The following is an 18319-nucleotide window of genomic DNA, read 5'->3' as shown; positions in this document are numbered from 1 at the left end:
TGCATGCAGGCTTTCTCTAGTTGTGGTGAGCAGGGGCCACTCTTGGTTGCGGTGCGCGGTGTTCTCACTGAGGTGGCCTCTCTTGTTATGGAGCACAGGCTGTAGGCTTCAGTAGTTGTGGCACATGGGCTTCAGCAGCTGTGGCATGTGGGCTCAGTCATTGTGGCGCACAGGCCTAGTTGCTCTGCGGCACGTGGGATCCTCCCGGACCAGGGCTCGAACCTGTGTCCCCTGCATTGGCAGGCGGATTCCTAACCACTGCGCCACCAGGGAAGTCCCCATGCGTTGGCTTTTAATTCTTGTAGTAAGCTTCTCTGCTCACTCAAATTCCATTGCAGCTGACATTAAAGTGTGTCCAAATTGTAGCTTTCCTGTAATTATTTTGATATCACCATCCACAAAAGTAAGATTATATTTAAGAATGATAACACCCTTTTCAGGACAATGGGAAAGAGTTGGGTTTGAAGTGGCTGGAGCCGCTTCCGTACTATCATAGAGTGTGATCTTTGTGTAAAACTGGAGGGCGTCTTCTTGGAAGCAGTCGGGAACATTCTTTTTGCACCTTTAAAGATACAGGTGTAGAGGCTCCCAGCTACCCTTCATCCCCCATTTTTGCTTTTGCCAAATTCTTTTGATTATGAAATGTCTTGCCTTAGGCATTGTTGGGAAAGATCTAGAAAGCTCTACTTAAATCTCTCTGATGTGCAGACTGTTCATAATACGTTTGATTTAATTCATTAAAATACATAGTCCTTCGTTTCCTGACCATTATTATACTCCGGTCCTTTTTTCTTCTGTTTTACATGTGTTTCCTAGGCATTTTCTATACTTACTTAGTCGTTAATCATTATGCGTGGGCTAATGATTAAACTATTTCAGTGAACTTCTGGCGCGAGGTAAAGGTCCAGAGGGTTTTTTAGCATTCTTGTGTTTATTTTGAAATGTTGTTTTCAATCCTAGCCCAGCAAATGAAGCCAAAAGGCACCTAAATAGTATCTCTAATATCTAAAAAGTATATAGGAAAGTATGAAGAACCTGACAAGGGAGTGAAATAGAAATGGTGAAAAACAGAAAAATTTGTTGCCTGAGAGCTGCTTGTCTGCTACATAAATGGTACTCCTTTGACAGAAATTCCATCTTTTACCTTTAAACCATTCAATGAAGTCTAATTGGATTTGATTTAGCAAAGGCAAGTGTCAGTAGATTCCTCTGAGCTGGCATTAACGAGGCATAGTAAGTGATCATTTGGGAGGGCTTGACAACACAGGAAGTTCCAGTGAGTACAGAAAGCTAAAAGCAGCAAAGTGAAAGATGGGTGTTTGTAACTGTTTCTACTCGGACTCTTTGGAGTCAGATACAAGTTCTGAGTGTGAGAATTCCAGCCCAGTTCCACTTGTTCTTTTTCTTTGAGTGTCTATTTTCATAGCATGTAAACATGTTTCAATAGCTAACTTTTATCTAACACTTAATTTCAGAGAACGTTTACAAAAGGCGTTCTAGGTGCAAGAAGGTCGGTTAATACTGTACGGGGCAAAAATGGGCGACATACATTAACACGGTTGGGAGCCAACAACCAAGTGATTTCCGCTTAGTCTTTTATTCCAGTCAGGTGATGACGCTTCTCTACTCTTTCTTCAAAGCACTGAACTTATTTTATCACCGAACATTTCCCAGGTTCTCTGCCTGTTGCTTCTAAGGTAGAGTCAGGCTGGTGATCTGTTCGTGCCTTTCCTGAGCAGTCTGTAATGTGTGCCAGTCGGTTGCCCAGGCTGTGGGCACGGTACCCGTTCTCAGGATAAAGGGGTCGATAAGCAACCCCTCTGCCCCCTACATCTCTGTTTGAAGCTTGCCCTTTCCTGCCAACTTGGACTTTGTTGTTCACTATGATGCTTAGATTTTTTTGTTTGTTTGTTTGTTTCCTCTCTCACACTTAGTTTTTAAGTCCCGACAATGGTTATGATTCACTCTGTAAATTTCTGATCACTTTTCCGAGGTAGTGCCACTCTGACTTCTGTTTCAGACATCCGTACGTTTTGTTGTCTTTCGAATACTGACTGCACGTGCCGTTTTGCCGTCTGGGTGACACAGGCTGTGGAGGCAGCTGCAAAGCCGGGGTGGGGCCTCACAGACGTTCACCTGCTGAGTGTGGACTAAGTCCGAGTTCTGTGCCAACCTCGCTCAGCAGTGGGAGTGGAAACGGAACGCCTCCTGCATCGTAGGGATGGTGCTGGAAGTACGGACGCAGAGATTAGCAAAGTTCATCCCTACCCGCAAGCGACGTCCCGTCTAGTGGGAGACATGAAAACATTCCCAACACTGTCCCTATAATTAGGGCTACATCAGAATTGGGCCCAAGGTGCTGGGGGGACCCTGAGCACAGTGTGCTGGGCTCTCCTTGTCTTAGACTCAGAGCTCATGACGCCACCAGCCACCATTTTAGCCGATCTTCCCAACAGTCGAGTCATCTGAGAGTTGGTGATAAGGAAGATCCCCTGATGTCAAGGTTAGCAATTAGTGTTAAAATCCTTCTGGTGTTTTCACCTGCCCTGTGTTTGGGTGACATAAAGCAACGGCAGGATTCTGTGCCCCCTCCCTCCTTCTCTCCCTCTCTCTCTTCCTCCCTCCCTCCCTCCCTTCCTTCCTTCTTCCTTTCTTTCTTTCCTGTATCTTTTTTCCCCGTGTTCTATAGTTTTCCTATACCCTGCTTCGTAATTCTCAAAGCAACATTTTGACTGAAAAGTGTTCTACTAAAAGTAGAATTTCAGCAGTTTGCATCTGAGTTTCTGTTCTATAGGATGCAGCTCTAACATTTAAATTGGATGGGAAAGAAAACAAAATGCCTTTGGAAACCAACACGTCTCAGGATTGATTATCCAGGAAGGGGTGATGGGATTATGCATTATTATTACCTCTTCTCAGCACCCCCTGCTCTCTCCCTCATTTCTCCCTGCAAGGGATCCGAGGCCTGTTTGAGTTCCGCTTGCATCCACTCCTGGTTTCTTACCTCCTCAGCCACACTGGGAGCTGCTAAGAGGTCATTTGCTGTGCCTCTTTCTCCCTCCAAAGCCCCAGAGGACCTAGGACATCGGGCACAGGGCACAGTAACTGGTTGCCCGTCTCGATGGACCAGGCGGTGGCCGTGTTCTGTGGATTTGAAAGGCAGGTACTTGCCGTGACCTTCCTGCCCCCCGAGCCGAGGTGACCCCGGCGTGGGGAGAGCAGGTGCGGAGCCTGCCAGGAAGCCGCAGGCCGGCGGAGCGGGCTGCGTGCCATGCAGCCTCAGCTCTACCCGGGGACACGTCCAAAGGGCACTCTCCCTTATCTGCTCTGGCTGGAAGCAGGCAGGGCCAGGATGTCCAGTGATCTGTGCAAAGGCCAGTCCTCCGGCCGGAGGTCGCGGTGTTGCCTCACTCCCCAGGGATCTCGTTTAGCTCTTCTTAACAGGAACACCGGGTGTTTCTCTACATAAATCTCAGGTATCCTTTAAAAGCAGCTGATAAGTAAAATGATAAGATCTCAAAACATTCTAACTCCCTGGATGTAATGACAGGGAGACTAACATTTAGTCAAAGATCAGTTCCTCCCGTTCTGGACACTCCTGGTTGGAAGGTAGAATATCGGCAGGACTAAGAGGCTGCTGTCCGTGTGTGTTTTCCTTGCAGCGCTGAGACTAAGACAGGCAGAGGAGGTGGTGGTCATGGCCCCGTTGATAACACAGCCTCTGCCCGGCTATCAGATATCTGTTAGGCTGAACTCTATGGTGACGGCGGTAAGTTAATGACCGCACTTTGGAACCTTTTGTTCATGGTGGGAAATACCTTAAGCAACGCTTACACCTTTCTCTTACTTGCCATTTGAAGAAATTCAATTGTGGCGCAGAATAAAATATGATAGAAAAAGTGCACAGATTCACAGCCTGATTCACACTAAGAGATGAGAAAGCCCTCGAAATCTTATGGGAGTTTAATGATTCTCTTTTCTTTTTCATTGTGTGCTATTGTCCATGTATTACCAGAATTCCAGGCATGAGAGGCGAATTTCCCAAAAATGTGTGAACTGGACCCATTTCTCATGTCTAAAGCCAGCCGAACCACCCCTTCATCTTTGCCCTTAAAGCCGCTGTTTACCTTCAGCTGGGCTGAAGTGTGCAGTGTTCTTACGCAAGCCCGGTCCACGCGTTTGCTTTGGCAGCGTGTTCTCACTCGGTCCAAAGAGCCCAGCCTTCTGTGGTCGCGCTGAGGGGGCAGCCGCCTCGCGCTGAGCCCTGCCGGTGGTTGGGGGCACGCACCTCCTCTGGTCCTGTCCGCGATGTGAGCCTTGGGCTTCCCTGTGACCATTTCAGAAGCTAAATGTCACCTTGTCGGCCCCGTTGGCGAGAAGGGACCCTACGAGGCTCAAGGGTGGACCTGGAGCGGGGCCTGGGGAAGGCAGGGATGGGAGGGGGGTTCAGGCAGGGGGGCTGGGGCCTGGCACAGAGGCGGACAGCACAGGGAGGTCTGGATGAGGCGATGGCCCAGTGCCACTGGTCACCCTGGGGGTGGGGGATGGCGACCAGGGCGAGATCCGGGGAGACAGCGTCACCAGGGCCCATGTCGAGCTAGGAGAACAGGCACAAGGCTGAGGGTCACAGGAAGTGGTTGCAGAGGCTTGAGCAAGAGCCTGAAGCCAGCCGTCACGGGAAGGACCGCTGTTTTGACTTTGTACCTGTGCGCATGTGCTCGGCTGCCCTAACAATGGGCCACTGACTGGGGCCCCTGAACAGCAGGCATTTACTTCTCACAGTCCTGGAGGCTTGAAGTCCAAGATCAAAGTGTCGGCGGCTTTGGGTTCCCCGAGGCCCCTCTGCTTGGCTTGCAGGCGGCGGCCTTCCCGCCGGGTCTTCACGTGGTCGCCCCTCTGTGTGTGCTCCCCGCTGTCTCTCTTTGTGTGTCCAAATCGCCTCTTCTTATAAGGACACCAGCCAGATTGGATTAGGGCCCCCTCTAAACACCTCATTTTAGTGGAATCACCTCTTTATTATCTCCAGAGGCAACCACATTCTGAGGTCCTAAGGGTTAGGACTCCCGCAGCGGAATCTGGGGGGACACGGTGCGGCCCGTAACAGTGCCCACGTGGAGAGCGTTCTTCTGTGTGTGAGTTGAAGCAGCCTAGCGCGGTCGGGGACTGACATGTTCAGATTTTTTTAACTCCACGATGTATTTGTTACGGCGCACTCGTTCTTTAGGCATACCTACGTGACTCCCCCCACGGGTGCAAGGAAACATATAATATTGCCTCCAGCGTGTGTGCCGACTGCCTGCCCGTCCCACTCCCCCCGGGCTCCCCCGAGCCAGACTGGCCTGCGCATGCCTGGAAGTACCCGCATGCTTCCATCCTGGGGGCTTTTCACTTGCCGCTCCTTTTGCTGGAACATTCTACCCAAAATGTCCGTACAGCTCACTGCCTCATTCCTGCAGGTGTCTGCGCCCCTTTTCTGAGAGGTCCTCCCTGGCCGGTCATGTAGGGCAGTGTCCTTCCCCATCCTCCCCCTGCAGACTGTCCAGACCTGTCCCCACCAGAAGGTGCATTCTGGGACAGCGGGGACTTTATGTGTGTCCTCTGCTGTTTTCGTCCACCTCGGATACGCAGTGTGTGCTCGACGGCGCATGAATGATTCCTGGCCTGCTCACCTCTGGCTCCTGAGATGTGTTCTTGTTTAGAGATCTTCATTTTCTTGGGAGTTCCCTGGTGGTCTAGTGCCTTTCACTGCAGGGGTCTGGGTTTAATCCCTGCTCGGGAAGCTGAGATCCCGCAAGCTGCTCAGCCAAAATAAAAAAGAATAATAAAGATTTCCATTTTCTTAATGAGCTTGTCTGGAGTCAAGCGGAGGTAAGGTGGCCAACAACGTTACTTTTTAGATTGTGAGTTCAGGAGTGTCTCTGCTGATAAATGAGGTTTTTGTTCAAGGAAAACCAGTGTTCTGCTATGTCCGCTTCACCCATGACTCCTCTCTCCTCCCAGGAACGTGGAGCCCGGCAGTGGGACCAGCTCCATCCGGTCGAGATGGTGGACACAGAGAGCCCGATCGGTCCCCTCTCCCCCCTCGAGGCTGATGATCTGGAAAGCCCACTCTCTGAAGAATTCCTACAAGAAATGGGAACCATTCAAGATATTTCTCAGTCCATTGGTGAGGACAGTTCTGGAAGCTTTAGTTTTACAGAATACCAGTATTTAGGAAGTGGTCCAGGATCAGATGGCTCCGTTATTACAGGTAAGTGTGCTACTTCCTAGAAAGCTTTATCTGGAAACGTTTTTTTCCACAGAGAAAGTTGTTCTCTTTACCTGGAGAAGACACATCTCTCTGCATTAAAATCTTCAGATGCGTAAAGGCACGACACGCAGTGCCACTGGGCCTTGAAACTTCCCAGGCGTGTCTCGCATATCATAGTATGCCTTCTTTTTTTGTTTTTTTTTTGGATAAACTTTTTATTGAAGTATAATATACACATAAGAGTGCACACACCATAAGTGTGTAGCTCATTTGATTTTTCACCTGAAAATATCACTTTTACACTACGGAGTAATCTCTTGCATGTAACTTACCTGAGCAGCCTGTGTGTAATTTTTCACCGTGATGAGCAGCTCTGTGACACACCTCCCTGTGGGCAAATCTTTGAGTGCATCCTGGGTGACTGATTTTCTTTTTTAATTTTAATTTTTTGTCCCAGTTGGTTATTTATGTTAAATACGGTTACCTGGCAGGGACGGATAGTTAGGGAGGTTGGGATTGACATGTACACACTTCTATATTAAAAATAAATAACCGGCTTCCCTGGTGGCGCAGTGGTTGAGAGTTCGCCTGCCGATGCAGGGGACACGGGTTCGTGCCCCGGTCCGGGAAGATCCCACGTGCCGCGGAGCGGCTGGTCCCGTGAGCCGTGGCCGCTGAGCCTGCGCGTCCGGAGCCTGTGCTCCGCAACGGGAGAGGCCACAACAGTGAGAGGCCCGCGTACTGCAAAAAAATAATAAAATAAATAACCAACAAGTATGCCTTCTTTTTAAAAGCTGTACATAAACCACATAATGCTTGAAATTCAGCAGTCAGCGGCATTTTTTAAATGCTGTGAGTTTATATTTCTTTAAAGCAGAGACTCCTACTGTAATAAAAATCACTCTCTTTTATCTGGAAATGTATCTGAACCATCTCTCTACTCCCTGGTAAGCTGTTATATATAGAATGGATGCACAGCAAGGTCCTACTGTATAGCACAGAGAACTATATTCAATATCCTATGATAAATCATAATGGAAAAGAATATTTAAAAAAGGAATGTATGTGTATGTATAACTGAATCACTTTGCTGTACAGCAGAAACTAACACAACATCGTAAATCAACTATACTTCAATAAAAAAATAGTAAAACCGAAAAAATAAATTTCAAGATGGTGACAGTAGGAAAAAAAAACTACATCAGGCATCAGCCAGTGCAGGTACAAAGAAATAAAACACGGGGTCTGCTCAGGTCACCTTGCTGTGAAAGAGGAAATCATTGCACAGTTCATCTTTCTGAGCAACGTTTAAGCCACCCCAGTATAATGTGGTGTAAATTGTACCTTGATTGAAAGGAAGCCCTGTCTGGGGTGGACTTGACTCCACTGTACTTCTTGGCAGAAGTGGGTTTTGGATCAGACAAACTAGACTTTATTTTTAAATTTTTTAAAAATTTATTTATTTTTGGCTGTGTTGGGTCTTCGTTGCTGTGTGCCGGCTTTCTCTAGTTGCGGCAAGCGGGGGCTACTCTTCCTTGCGGTGCGCGGGCTTCTCATTTCGGTGGCTTCTCTTGTTGTGGAGCATGGGCTCTAGGTGCACGGGCTTCAGTAGCTGTGGCGCGCGGCCTCAGTAGTTGTGGCTCACGGGCTCTAGAGTGCAGGCTTACTAGTTGTGGTGCACGGGCTTAGTTGCTCTGCGGCATGTGGGATCTTCCCGGACCAGGGCTCGAACCCGTGTCCCCTGCAATGGCAGGCAGACTCCCAACCACTGTGCCACCAGAGAAGCCCCAAAATAGACTTTAAAATAAAGACTTTTACAGGAGACAAGGAAGGACGCTACATAATGATCAAGGGAACAATCCAAGAAGAAGAAGATTTAACAATTATAAATATATATGCACCCAGCATAGGAGCACCTACGCAGCTATATGAGGTAGATGCGAACAGCCATAAAAGGGGAAATCGACAGTAACACAGTAATAGTGGAGGACTTTAACACCCCACTTACACCAATGGACAGACCTTCCAGACAGAAAATTAATAAGGAAACACAGGCCTTAAAAGAAGTGGGTCTTAAATGTAAGGCCAGAAACTATCAAACTCTTAGAGGAAAACATAGGCAGAACACTCTATGACATAAATCACAGCAAGATCCTTTCTGACCCACCTCCTAGAGTAATGGAAATAAAAACAAAAATAAACAAATGGGACCTAATGAAACGTCAAAGCTTTTGCACAGCAAAGGAAACCATAAACAAGACCAAAAGACAACGCTCAGAATGGGAGAAAATATTTGCAAATGAAGCAACTGACAAAGGATTAATCTCCAGAATTTACAAGCAGCTCATGCAGCTCAATAACAAAAAAACAAACAACCCAATCCAAAAATGGGCAGAAGATCTAAATAGACATTTCTCCAAAGAAGATATACAGATGGCCAACAAACACATGAAAGGATGCTCAACATCATTAATCATTAGAGAAATGCAAGTCAAAACTACAATGAGATATCATCTCACACCAGTCAGAATGTCCATCATCAAAAAAATCTAGAAACAATAAATGCTGGAGAGGGTGTGGAGAAAAGGGAACCCTCTTGCACTGTTAGTGGGAATGTAAATTGATACAGCCACTATGGAGAACAGTATGGAGGTTCCCTAAAAAGCTAAAAATAAAACTACCATACAACCCAGCAATATCACAACTGGGCATATACCCTGAGAAAACCAAAATTCAAAAAGAGTCATGTACCAAAAGGTTCATTGCAGCTCTATTTACAATAGCCCGGAGATGGAAACAACCTAAGTGCCCATCATCGGATGAATGGATAAAGAAGATGTGACACATATATACAATGGAATATTACTCAGCCATAAAAAGAAACGAAATTGAGCTATTTGTAATGAGATGGACAGACCTAGAGTCTGTCATACAGAGTGAAGTAAGTCAGAAAGAAAAAGACAAATACCGTATGCTAACACATATATATGGAATTTAAGAAAAAAAATGTCATGAAGAACCTAGGGGTAAGACAGGAATAAAGACACAGACCTACTGGAGAACGGACTTGAGGTTATGGGGAGGGGGAAGGGTGAGCTGTGACAGGGCGAGAGAGAGTCATGGACATATACACACTAACAAACGTAGTAAGGTAGATAGCTAGTGGGAAGCAGCCGCATGGCACAGGGATATCAGCTCGGTGCTTTGTGACCGCCTGGAGGGGTGGGATAGGGAAGGTGGGAGGGAGGGAGACGCAAGAGGGAAGACATATGGGAACATGTGTATATGTATAACTGATTCACTTTGTTATAAAGCAGAAACTAACACACCATTGTAAAGCAATTATACCCCAATAAAGATGTTAAAAAAAAAGAAGTGGGTCTTGGCTGGGACTGGAGGAGTTGGGTTTGGACTGGCCAGGAGGTGTGTGTGTGTGGTTTTGAGCTCCGAGCTCGGACTGTGCAGGCTTTCTTGGGAAATCGAGAAGGTTCTCCCTGCAGCGTCTGATATAAGGTCTCTGTGTTCTTCCCCCGCCGTGGGCCCCCTCGTGTCACGATCTCGGTCTGGAGCATGTTTCCCCGACCGTCTGTTCACGTCTTCCCACTCCAGGAAGATGATTTTCACGACTGTGCACTGACCTTGGTGACGGTGGGAAAGGGAGCATTTGTACTCCGCTGGCAGCCAAGTTCACTGATAAACCCGTGTGCGTGGAGAGAGTGGCCGAACGTGCACGAGCTCTAAATCCAGCAAGCCCACTGGGGATGGGCGCTGTTTAAAAGGGGACATGTACGTGGGTCTGCACTGTGCCGTTGTTTGTGATGGGGTCTGCACTATGGCAAAAAGAAAAAAAAAAGGGAACTTACAAAAAGTGACCGCACTGAAGTGTACTAGACACACATCCTTGACTTTTGGCCCCTGGCCGTTAAGGTGGTGGGTGTGTGGTCATCCCGTTTTATTTCGCTTCGGTTCTCCTTACTGTGTTTATTGATCCTTGTGGCCGTTTGGAGTCATCTCAAAATTCTTAAAATCTTGCTTTGTCTCCTTTCCAGGCTTTTCATTGTTATTGTTTCCAACTGATTTGAGAGATAAAATGATTGCTTATTTGTAAACTAGATTTTTCAGCTTTGTATGTAATGGCTCCCTTGGGTGATATTTTTAAGTTATGTAAATTGCAAATATGGGAGGACCAGCTATAAAACGCATTCAGTTTAAACTTGACTCCTTGGGAGACCAGATGGGTGAGGCTGCTTACTCAGCCCATCTATCTTTCTCACCCCACCCCCCAATTTTTCTTAGCAGCTTTGCTGACGTAAAAACTTCACATATTTAAAGTGTGCAATTGGATGTACACACACGCACGCATGCACACGCACAGACTTGTGAAACCAACAGCACAATCAAATTCCACACCCCTCACCCCAAAGTTTACGTGTGCCCTTTTGTAATCCCTCTTCCCCACCCTCATGCCTCTCTCCCTCCCCAGGTACCACTGATCTGCTGCTCTCTATCATGATCCATCCGTTTGTATTTCCTAGAATTGTATATAAATGGAATCATATAGCATGAACTCTTTTTAGTCTGACTCCTTTCACTCAGCAAAATTATCTTGAGATTCATTTGCGTTGGTAGCATCTACCGACAGTTCATTTTCTAAAATCCACTGTATGGATTTGCCACAGGTTATCCACGCTATTGACGAACATGCGATTGTTTCCGGGTCTGGCTGTGACAGATAAAGCTGCCGGGAAAGCTCGTGTACACACTCTGTGTGGACAGTGCTTTCACTTCTCGCGGGTGGACAGGAGTGGGACGGGTCACGCTTTTCTGCCTCTTTGCATGTTTTACAGTTTGTTATCAGATACCATCCATTGTGAACTTTGTAGATGATGGAGAATTTTGTATTTACACAAATGTTCTTGAGTTTTATTCTGAAATGCAGTTAAGTTACGTGGAAAATGTTGAGCCTTTCAGGTCCTGTGGTTAAGCTTTGTTAGACGGAACCAGAGCAGTGTTGATTCTAGAAGTAATTTTGCCCCAATTCAGAGGCAAAACCCTTTTGAGTATTTTAGCCAGTGCCCCAAGGATTCTGAGATTTTTCCGCCGTGAGTGGTGGTCACGGGACTGCCTCTTAGCCCTCAGTATACTGTTCCCTCTAAGCATTTCAGGTTGCTATTGGAATATCTTTTTTCTTTTTTTCTTTTTGGTCGCACCAAGCGGCATGCGGGATCTTAGTTCCCCGACCAGGGATTGAACCCGTGCCCTCGGTGGTGAAAGTGCAGAGTCCTAACCGCTGGACCGCAGGGGAATTCCCTGGAGTATCTTTTCTTTTAGGCTCTCTCAGCTGATAGAGCAGAGACATACATGTGTACATACTGACGCATGTATGTACACGTCTGTATTTCTGTATATAGCTGTCTGTCTCAAGGTCAGGGTAAACGTGGGTTCAAACAGACGTCTGCACCTCTAATCCACCACCACATGGACCACTTTAGCCTCCTCCTGTCGCTTTATCAACGAGCTCACACTCCAACAGTGAGAGACCTGGCCCAGCCATCCATTCAGCCACCATCATTAAATGAACAATTAGTTGTTCATTTCCAGTGCGGTGGCATCAGGACTGCTCACGCAAAGCCCTGTGGGAAACAACTTTATCGGCTGGGGACAGTGTCCAGGGGCAGTTCTTTTGCCTTTGGTCTCACAGACTCCATTCGTTTCAAGGTCACTTACACGAATATCTTCAGCGAGGTTTCCTATGAATGTTTCTTACATTTGTGATATAGATTGTATCATCACATTCTGTATGCCATCCTGGAATCTCTGGACCTCCTCAGTTTTTTTTTTTTTGGTTCATTTGCACACGTTTAAAGTTCACTCTGTACCGTAAACTTCTGTGGATTTTGACAAGTGCATTGTGTCCTGTATTCACCATGACATTTTCATGTGAATAATTTCACCACGTCCAAGAAGCCACTGGGCTTCACCTACTCAACCCTGCCTCCCCGACCCCTACTCCAACCGCTGATTTTTTTTTTTTTACCACTGCTCTATTTCTGCCTTTCCACAAATGTCGGATATTAAGAATCGTATAGTTTGTAGCCTTTGGGGATTGGCCTCACCTATTGAAGCATCTTGGTTGCTTCTGATTTTTGGCAATTAAGAATAATGCTGCTGGGGAATTCCCCCAGCGGCCCAGTGGTTAGGACTCTGTGCTTTCACTGCCGAGGACCTGGGTTCAATCCCTGGTCGGGGAACTAAGGATCTCACAGGCCACATGCCACAGCCAAAAAAAAGAGTAGAGCTGCTAAAGCACTATTTACAATAGCCAAGACATGGAAGCAACCGAAATTTCCATTGACGAGGAACGGATAAAGAAGATGTGGTGTATATATATATATATATATATATATATATATATATATATATATACACACAATGGAATATTACTTGGTCATTAAAAAGAATGAAATAATGCCATTTGCAGCAACATAGATGGACCTAGAGATTATCACACTAAGTGATATAAGTCAGAGAAAGACAAGTATCGTATGATATCACTTATATGTAGAATCTAAAATACGACACAGGGCTTCCCTGGTGGCGCAGTGGTTGAGAGTCCGCCTGCCGATGCAGGGGACACGGGTTCGTGCCCCGGTCCGGGAGGATCCCACACGCCGCGGAGCGGCTGGGCCCGTGAGCCATGGCCGCTAAGCCTGCGCGTCCGGAGCCTGTGCTCCGCAACGGGAGAGGCCACGACAGTGAGAGGCCCGCGAACCGCAAAAAAAAAAGAAAGTCCAGCTTCTTTTTTTTCTTTCATGGATTGTGCTTTTGTGTTGCCCACACGGATTTTTATTCTATATTCTGATGCCGTTTACTGAGTTAACAATTACAAAAGGGCTGGAAGCGAGGACGCAAAGAAAGCAATGAATTGGGTGTAGGACACGTCGATTTTGGGCAACTAAGGATAATAAAGCCGCCGCAAGGACCTCTGCTAAGTCCTGAATGGCGGGTTTTTCCTCCAGTTCCGGGGCTTGTCACTATACTTGTAGTGTATAGTTATACCACCCCCTAGATTGTCTAATTGTTGACTATATTGTGCAGTGTTAAATACATTGCACCCTTAAAGCTGTCTGTCCATTTTATCTTTGTGTCAAAAATCTGAGCATGTCGCAGGAGCAACTAAGCCCGTGTGCCACAACTACTGAGCCCACGTACTGCAACTACCAAAGCCCACGTGCCTAGAGCCCGTGCTCTGCAGCAAGAGAAGCCACCGCCATGAGAAGCCCGCGCACCGCAACTAGAGAAAGCCTGCGCGCAGCAACAAGACCCAACACGGCCAAAAATAAATAAATAAATTTATTTAAAAAAAAAAATATCTGAGCATGTGGCTAGCATATACTTGAGCTCATTGTTGGTGACATTTAAATGTTAATAAAATAGTATCCCCCGCCCCCGCCCAAAAAAGAAAGGAATAAAGCTGCTATAACCATTTGTGTGAACAAGGCTACTTGCAAAGTGGCCTTTTCGGCAGGGCCATGGTTTAGTCCATTTTGTTTTGTTTTTTATGGATTAAAAAGTAAAGTTGTTTCTCAGTTGGGGAGCCCCTTGGGTGGGAGCTGCGGGGATGCCGGCGACGTGGTCACTGTGGGAGCACAGAGGGTGTGCAAGGGCCAGGCCAGGGTGGATGCAGCATGGGAGCCCTGCCCACCAGCTGATGCCTCCCCACTAAATGCCTCACCCGTGAACTCAGGTCCTCAGAAAGCTGGTTTCGACGTCGGATGGCGAGGCTGTGAATATTCGTAAATCTTCCCCTTGTGTTCCTAGACACCCTCTCACCAGCCTCGAGTCCCTCGTCCATCTCTTACCCTGTGGTTCCTGGCAGCGCCGAGGAATCGTCCAGTGTAGCACTGAACATCGAGTGTAGAATCTGTGGGGACAAAGCCTCGGGCTACCATTACGGAGTTCACGCATGTGAAGGCTGCAAGGTACGGTGGACCCTGGATGGGGAGAAAGGTGGCCTTTCGGGGACTACGTGTGGTTCCTTTTATTTTATACACAAATGTTTGTCACTACTAAGAAAGGTCTGCTCAAGTTGTAGATCAGAAACTGACCCACGTAACACATTCCTTTCTCTCTTTGGAAAGTCTATGGCATATTGCTGGGCTGTTCTTTGTAAGTGACGTAGAGGGTGTGTTCTTTAACAGAAAATAAACCACATTAAAGATGCTCCCTTCATTTGGATGCGAGGTCAGAGAGTTTTGTCCACTTTCTCTCTCCACCCTCATCAGAAGGTCACGGAGGGCAAGGGTTCTCACGACCATCAGAGATGTCAGGATCCTGCAGCACGTGCTGGGCGACGACCAGCCCCGCGGCTGTGTCCTCCCCAGCTGCTCAGGATCCCCCGGCAGCCCCTTCCTGCACGCCGGGGGCCTGTCCACCCGAACCACGAGCACCCTCGTGTATATCCTTATTCTTGTGCCAGCTCAGCTGGACCTCTAACCAGAGGTGACCCAGAGCCCGCGGTGCAGGGGGTCAGGCCGTGTCCTCCAGCAGAACTACGGAAGGATGACCGGAAAGCAAAGAGGAAAGAGCCAGTGTAAATATAAACCTTCACAATTTGCCAGCCACATACCTTGAAAAAAACTACTTGCAAAGTGGCCTTTTCTGCAGGGCCATGGTTAGTCACCTTGGTTTACTTTTGTTTTTTTATGAACTAAATAGTAAAGTTGGTTCTTTACTAAAGTAAAGTTTAAGATATTTTTATTTGTTTGTTTTTTGTTTTTGTTTTGTTTTGGTTGTGCCTTAGCACGCGGCACACGTGATCTTAGTTCCCCCACCAGGGACGGAACCCATGCCCCCTGCAGGGGAAGCGCTAAGTCCTAACCACTGGACTGCCAGAAAGTCCCTAAGACACTTCTATAAAGAGAAAATTATTTACAACCAGCTGGCTTCCTTTTATTATATAATCTTTGTCCTTTAGAGAGTTAATATTCTCTTACAAAAATTCTTAGAACTTTTTAGTCACAAATATGGATCTGTCCTCAGAAGAGAAAGTCACATTTGTATAAATCTTAGCAAGGCAGAGTCACTCTTCAGGAGACTGTGATTGTGTCTTCCCAGGCCAGGTGAGGACGTGTTGAAATTACTTTGACTTTTGCCTCATTTTATTGTTTTTCATTTTACATGTAATGAAATTTCCAATTTGCCCCAATTACATCAGACTTTCTAGATAAACTGTTTCTCTACATTTCGTTCATTTTAAAAAAGACAATAGGGGCTTCCCTGGTGGCGCAGTGGTTGAGAGTCCGCCTGCCGATGCAGGGGACACGGGTCCGTGCCCTGGTCCGGGAGGATTCCACATGCCGCGGAGCGGCTGGGCCCGTGAGCCATGGCCGCTGAGCCTGCGTGTCCGGAACCTGTGCTCCGCAACGGGAGAGGCCGCAGCAGTGAGAGGCCCGCGTACCGCAAAAAAAAAAAAAAAAAAAAAAATACAACAAATGAGCAACAGGAAACGTGAATAAAGGAATGACACTGATTCCTCAGTGGCCCATATTCTTTAATAAACTGTATCTCAATCCGCAGGGTTTCTTTCGGAGAACTATTCGGCTAAAGCTGGCATATGACACATGTGACCGTAGCTGCAAGATTCAGAAAAAGAACCGGAATAAGTGCCAGTATTGTCGTTTTCACAAGTGCCTTTCAGTTGGGATGTCCCATAATGGTAGGTAAGGTTGTCTATCGCATTTTCCCCACCCATGCCTCAGTTTACCCCCCTTATCGGGTCGGAACAGGCTGTATTTTGAATGAATGTGCTGCAGCATTTAATGCTCGGGTCATTTTGTAACATGATAGCCTAAGAAACATGAGCCTCGAATAACAGAGATCCAGTAGAACGCTTGGAAATACTGTTAGAAACTTCAGGTGGTACCACTTTGATACAAGATTTTGAAACCCATTGGAGACCACTGGGATGTCTTGATGTTCATGTCATATGTATGAAGCATGTGCCATTGCAAACATGTGACCATGTTATGAATTTAATTATATTCAATCCTACTCTTATTATTTTTTTTTGTTTTGGCCGTGCTGCTCGGCTCTCGGGATCTTAGTTCCCCGACCAGGGATTGAACCTGGGTCCCCCGCAGCGGAAGCTCGGAGTCCTAACCACTGGACCACCAGGGCAGTCCCCATACTCTTATTTTAGAATCTGCCAATTACTACAGGAAAGTGAATTTCAAATAATGTGTTCGTAAGAGTTGCATGTCTACCTTCTGGTAAAAGGAAAAGGTACTATGTTAACTCCTTCTAAGGCTCACTTCCATCTCCTTAACCGAAAGGCTCAATTATGTACCTAACGACATGAAGTGACCTTAAGCCCATCCTACTGATAAAGTGAGTCATGGTGCCACCTTTAATTTCAAGCTTTTTAAAAAGTCCAGGATATATGGGGTTTGAGGTTTATTTTCATCTCTCCAAGGGAGAAAGCTGAACAGTGCTGAGAAGTGGATGGTAACTTACCCATGCATGTTTGCTCACAGTCTAACCCGTGGTGTGAACCTTTCGTCCAGCCATCAGTCCTCGTGCCGTGTTTTGTTGTTCATTTCTGTGTTTTCCGTTCTTCCGTTTCTCCCCTCCGACCCCCAGCGATTCGTTTTGGACGAATGCCAAGATCGGAAAAAGCAAAATTGAAAGCAGAAATCCTTACATGTGAACATGACCTAGAAAAAAATTCTGAAACCGCAGATCTCAAATCTCTCGCTAAGAGGATTTACGAGGCCTACTTGAAGAACTTCAACATGAACAAGGTTAAGGCCCGGGTCATCCTCGCGGGAAAGGCCAGCAACAATCCGGTAGGTGGCTTTGCCGCTGGTTATTATAGTCTGAAGTGCTTCTTTGGCAACACGTCAGCCAGAGTCGAGGAGGAGGATCGAGGAAGTATGTCCTAAATGCTGAGAAAATCATATTTATCCCCAACGCAAATGGGAGACAATGCAATGGAAACATTTCCTTCAGAGACTATAAAACGTAGCCCAGCAGCAACTCCCGTCCCATTTGATCCACCTCAGAGCTCCTAGCAACCAAGTTCTTCTAATGACTCTGTAATTAATGCACTCAAAGTCTGGTTAATAGTTTACCAGATTCTAGGGTTGCTTCTTAAGTGATTTTGTTTTAATCCCTATTTTAATGCCAGAAAATGAAACTATTCACTTCCCACTCAAAGTGTGCTCTCACATCCTTCCCCCTAAAACTACTTTCTCCTCTCCGACCTCCCCCTTCCTACCCCCTGCCCACCTTCTTTTTCTCCAATGAGAAGGAAATGACATCTCGGGGCTTAGAAAGGGTCCTTTGTTTACAGAAGCGTTATTGTCTTTTGGGACAGTTCTGGACCTTCTCGGTGGCAACTAAGATCGCCCCTTGTGGACGCCTACACTTCGCCTCTCCTGCCTGATTCCACCCTGTACCCACCCCACAGTTAGCTAAGCCTCTGTCTCCATTACAGGCCTAATCTCAGAGCTACCTTCAAAGAGGGGGATGGCCCAAGGCTGGCGAATGAAGACGTTTTGCCTTTCTCCTGTGAGAGTGGTGAAACAGGTTTCATTTGTCCTAATGAGTAGCTTGAAGCCATCTTTATTGGGAATTACAAGCTGGAATTTTCAGTCACAGGAAAATAAAGCATCTCACAAGCTACTTACCTTCATGAACAAACCAAACCTTTTTTACTGAGTCTTTTCATTCTGCGGTGAATTTTCCAATTCAATAGGCTGAGGTAATTTAGGAGGGTTCAAGCAAACTCTTGTTAAATCATAAAGCCACACCCATGCTGGGCGGCCCCAGAGGCTCCAAGAAACTCCACCCTAACCCTTTCCAGATCACAAGGGTAAAAGCAAAGTAATCTCTTACCTTTGAATTTCTATCCTGGAAATGATTCGTATAGCCCCAAATTAAAGCAACCCCAATTTTTGCTCTCTTGGAATCCTTTTAGATCTTGCTGAGTTCTTCTCCATCTCCCTTGGGTTTTCAGAATGCAAAGCAAAGCAAACTTAAAAGTCATCTTGACTCGGAACCAAACAC

General features: G+C 46.6%; 1 protein-coding gene across 4 annotated transcripts in view; it reads left to right on the top strand.

Annotated features, from left to right (window-relative positions):
• The window catches only part of PPARA (peroxisome proliferator activated receptor alpha), a 76784-nt gene that overhangs the window by 43724 nt on the left and 14741 nt on the right, over positions 1 to 18319 (top strand). For all 4 annotated transcript variants that reach the window (XM_019933140.3, XM_019933142.3, XM_019933143.3 and 1 more), the window contains exons 3-6: positions 6001 to 6250; positions 14072 to 14232; positions 15830 to 15968; positions 16892 to 17097. In XM_019933140.3, coding sequence (XP_019788699.1) covers positions 6043 to 6250; positions 14072 to 14232; positions 15830 to 15968; positions 16892 to 17097 — 714 coding nt within the window. In that variant the 5' untranslated portion in view covers positions 6001 to 6042. The remainder of the gene's footprint in view (positions 1 to 6000; positions 6251 to 14071; positions 14233 to 15829; positions 15969 to 16891; positions 17098 to 18319) is intronic.

This window comes from Tursiops truncatus, chromosome 11 (genome assembly GCF_011762595.2).
Source record: "Tursiops truncatus isolate mTurTru1 chromosome 11, mTurTru1.mat.Y, whole genome shotgun sequence".
Classification (NCBI taxonomy): domain Eukaryota; kingdom Metazoa; phylum Chordata; class Mammalia; order Artiodactyla; family Delphinidae; genus Tursiops; species Tursiops truncatus.
Note: the sequence above shows the minus strand (reverse complement) of the source record. Positions and strands in the feature narration are given on the sequence as shown.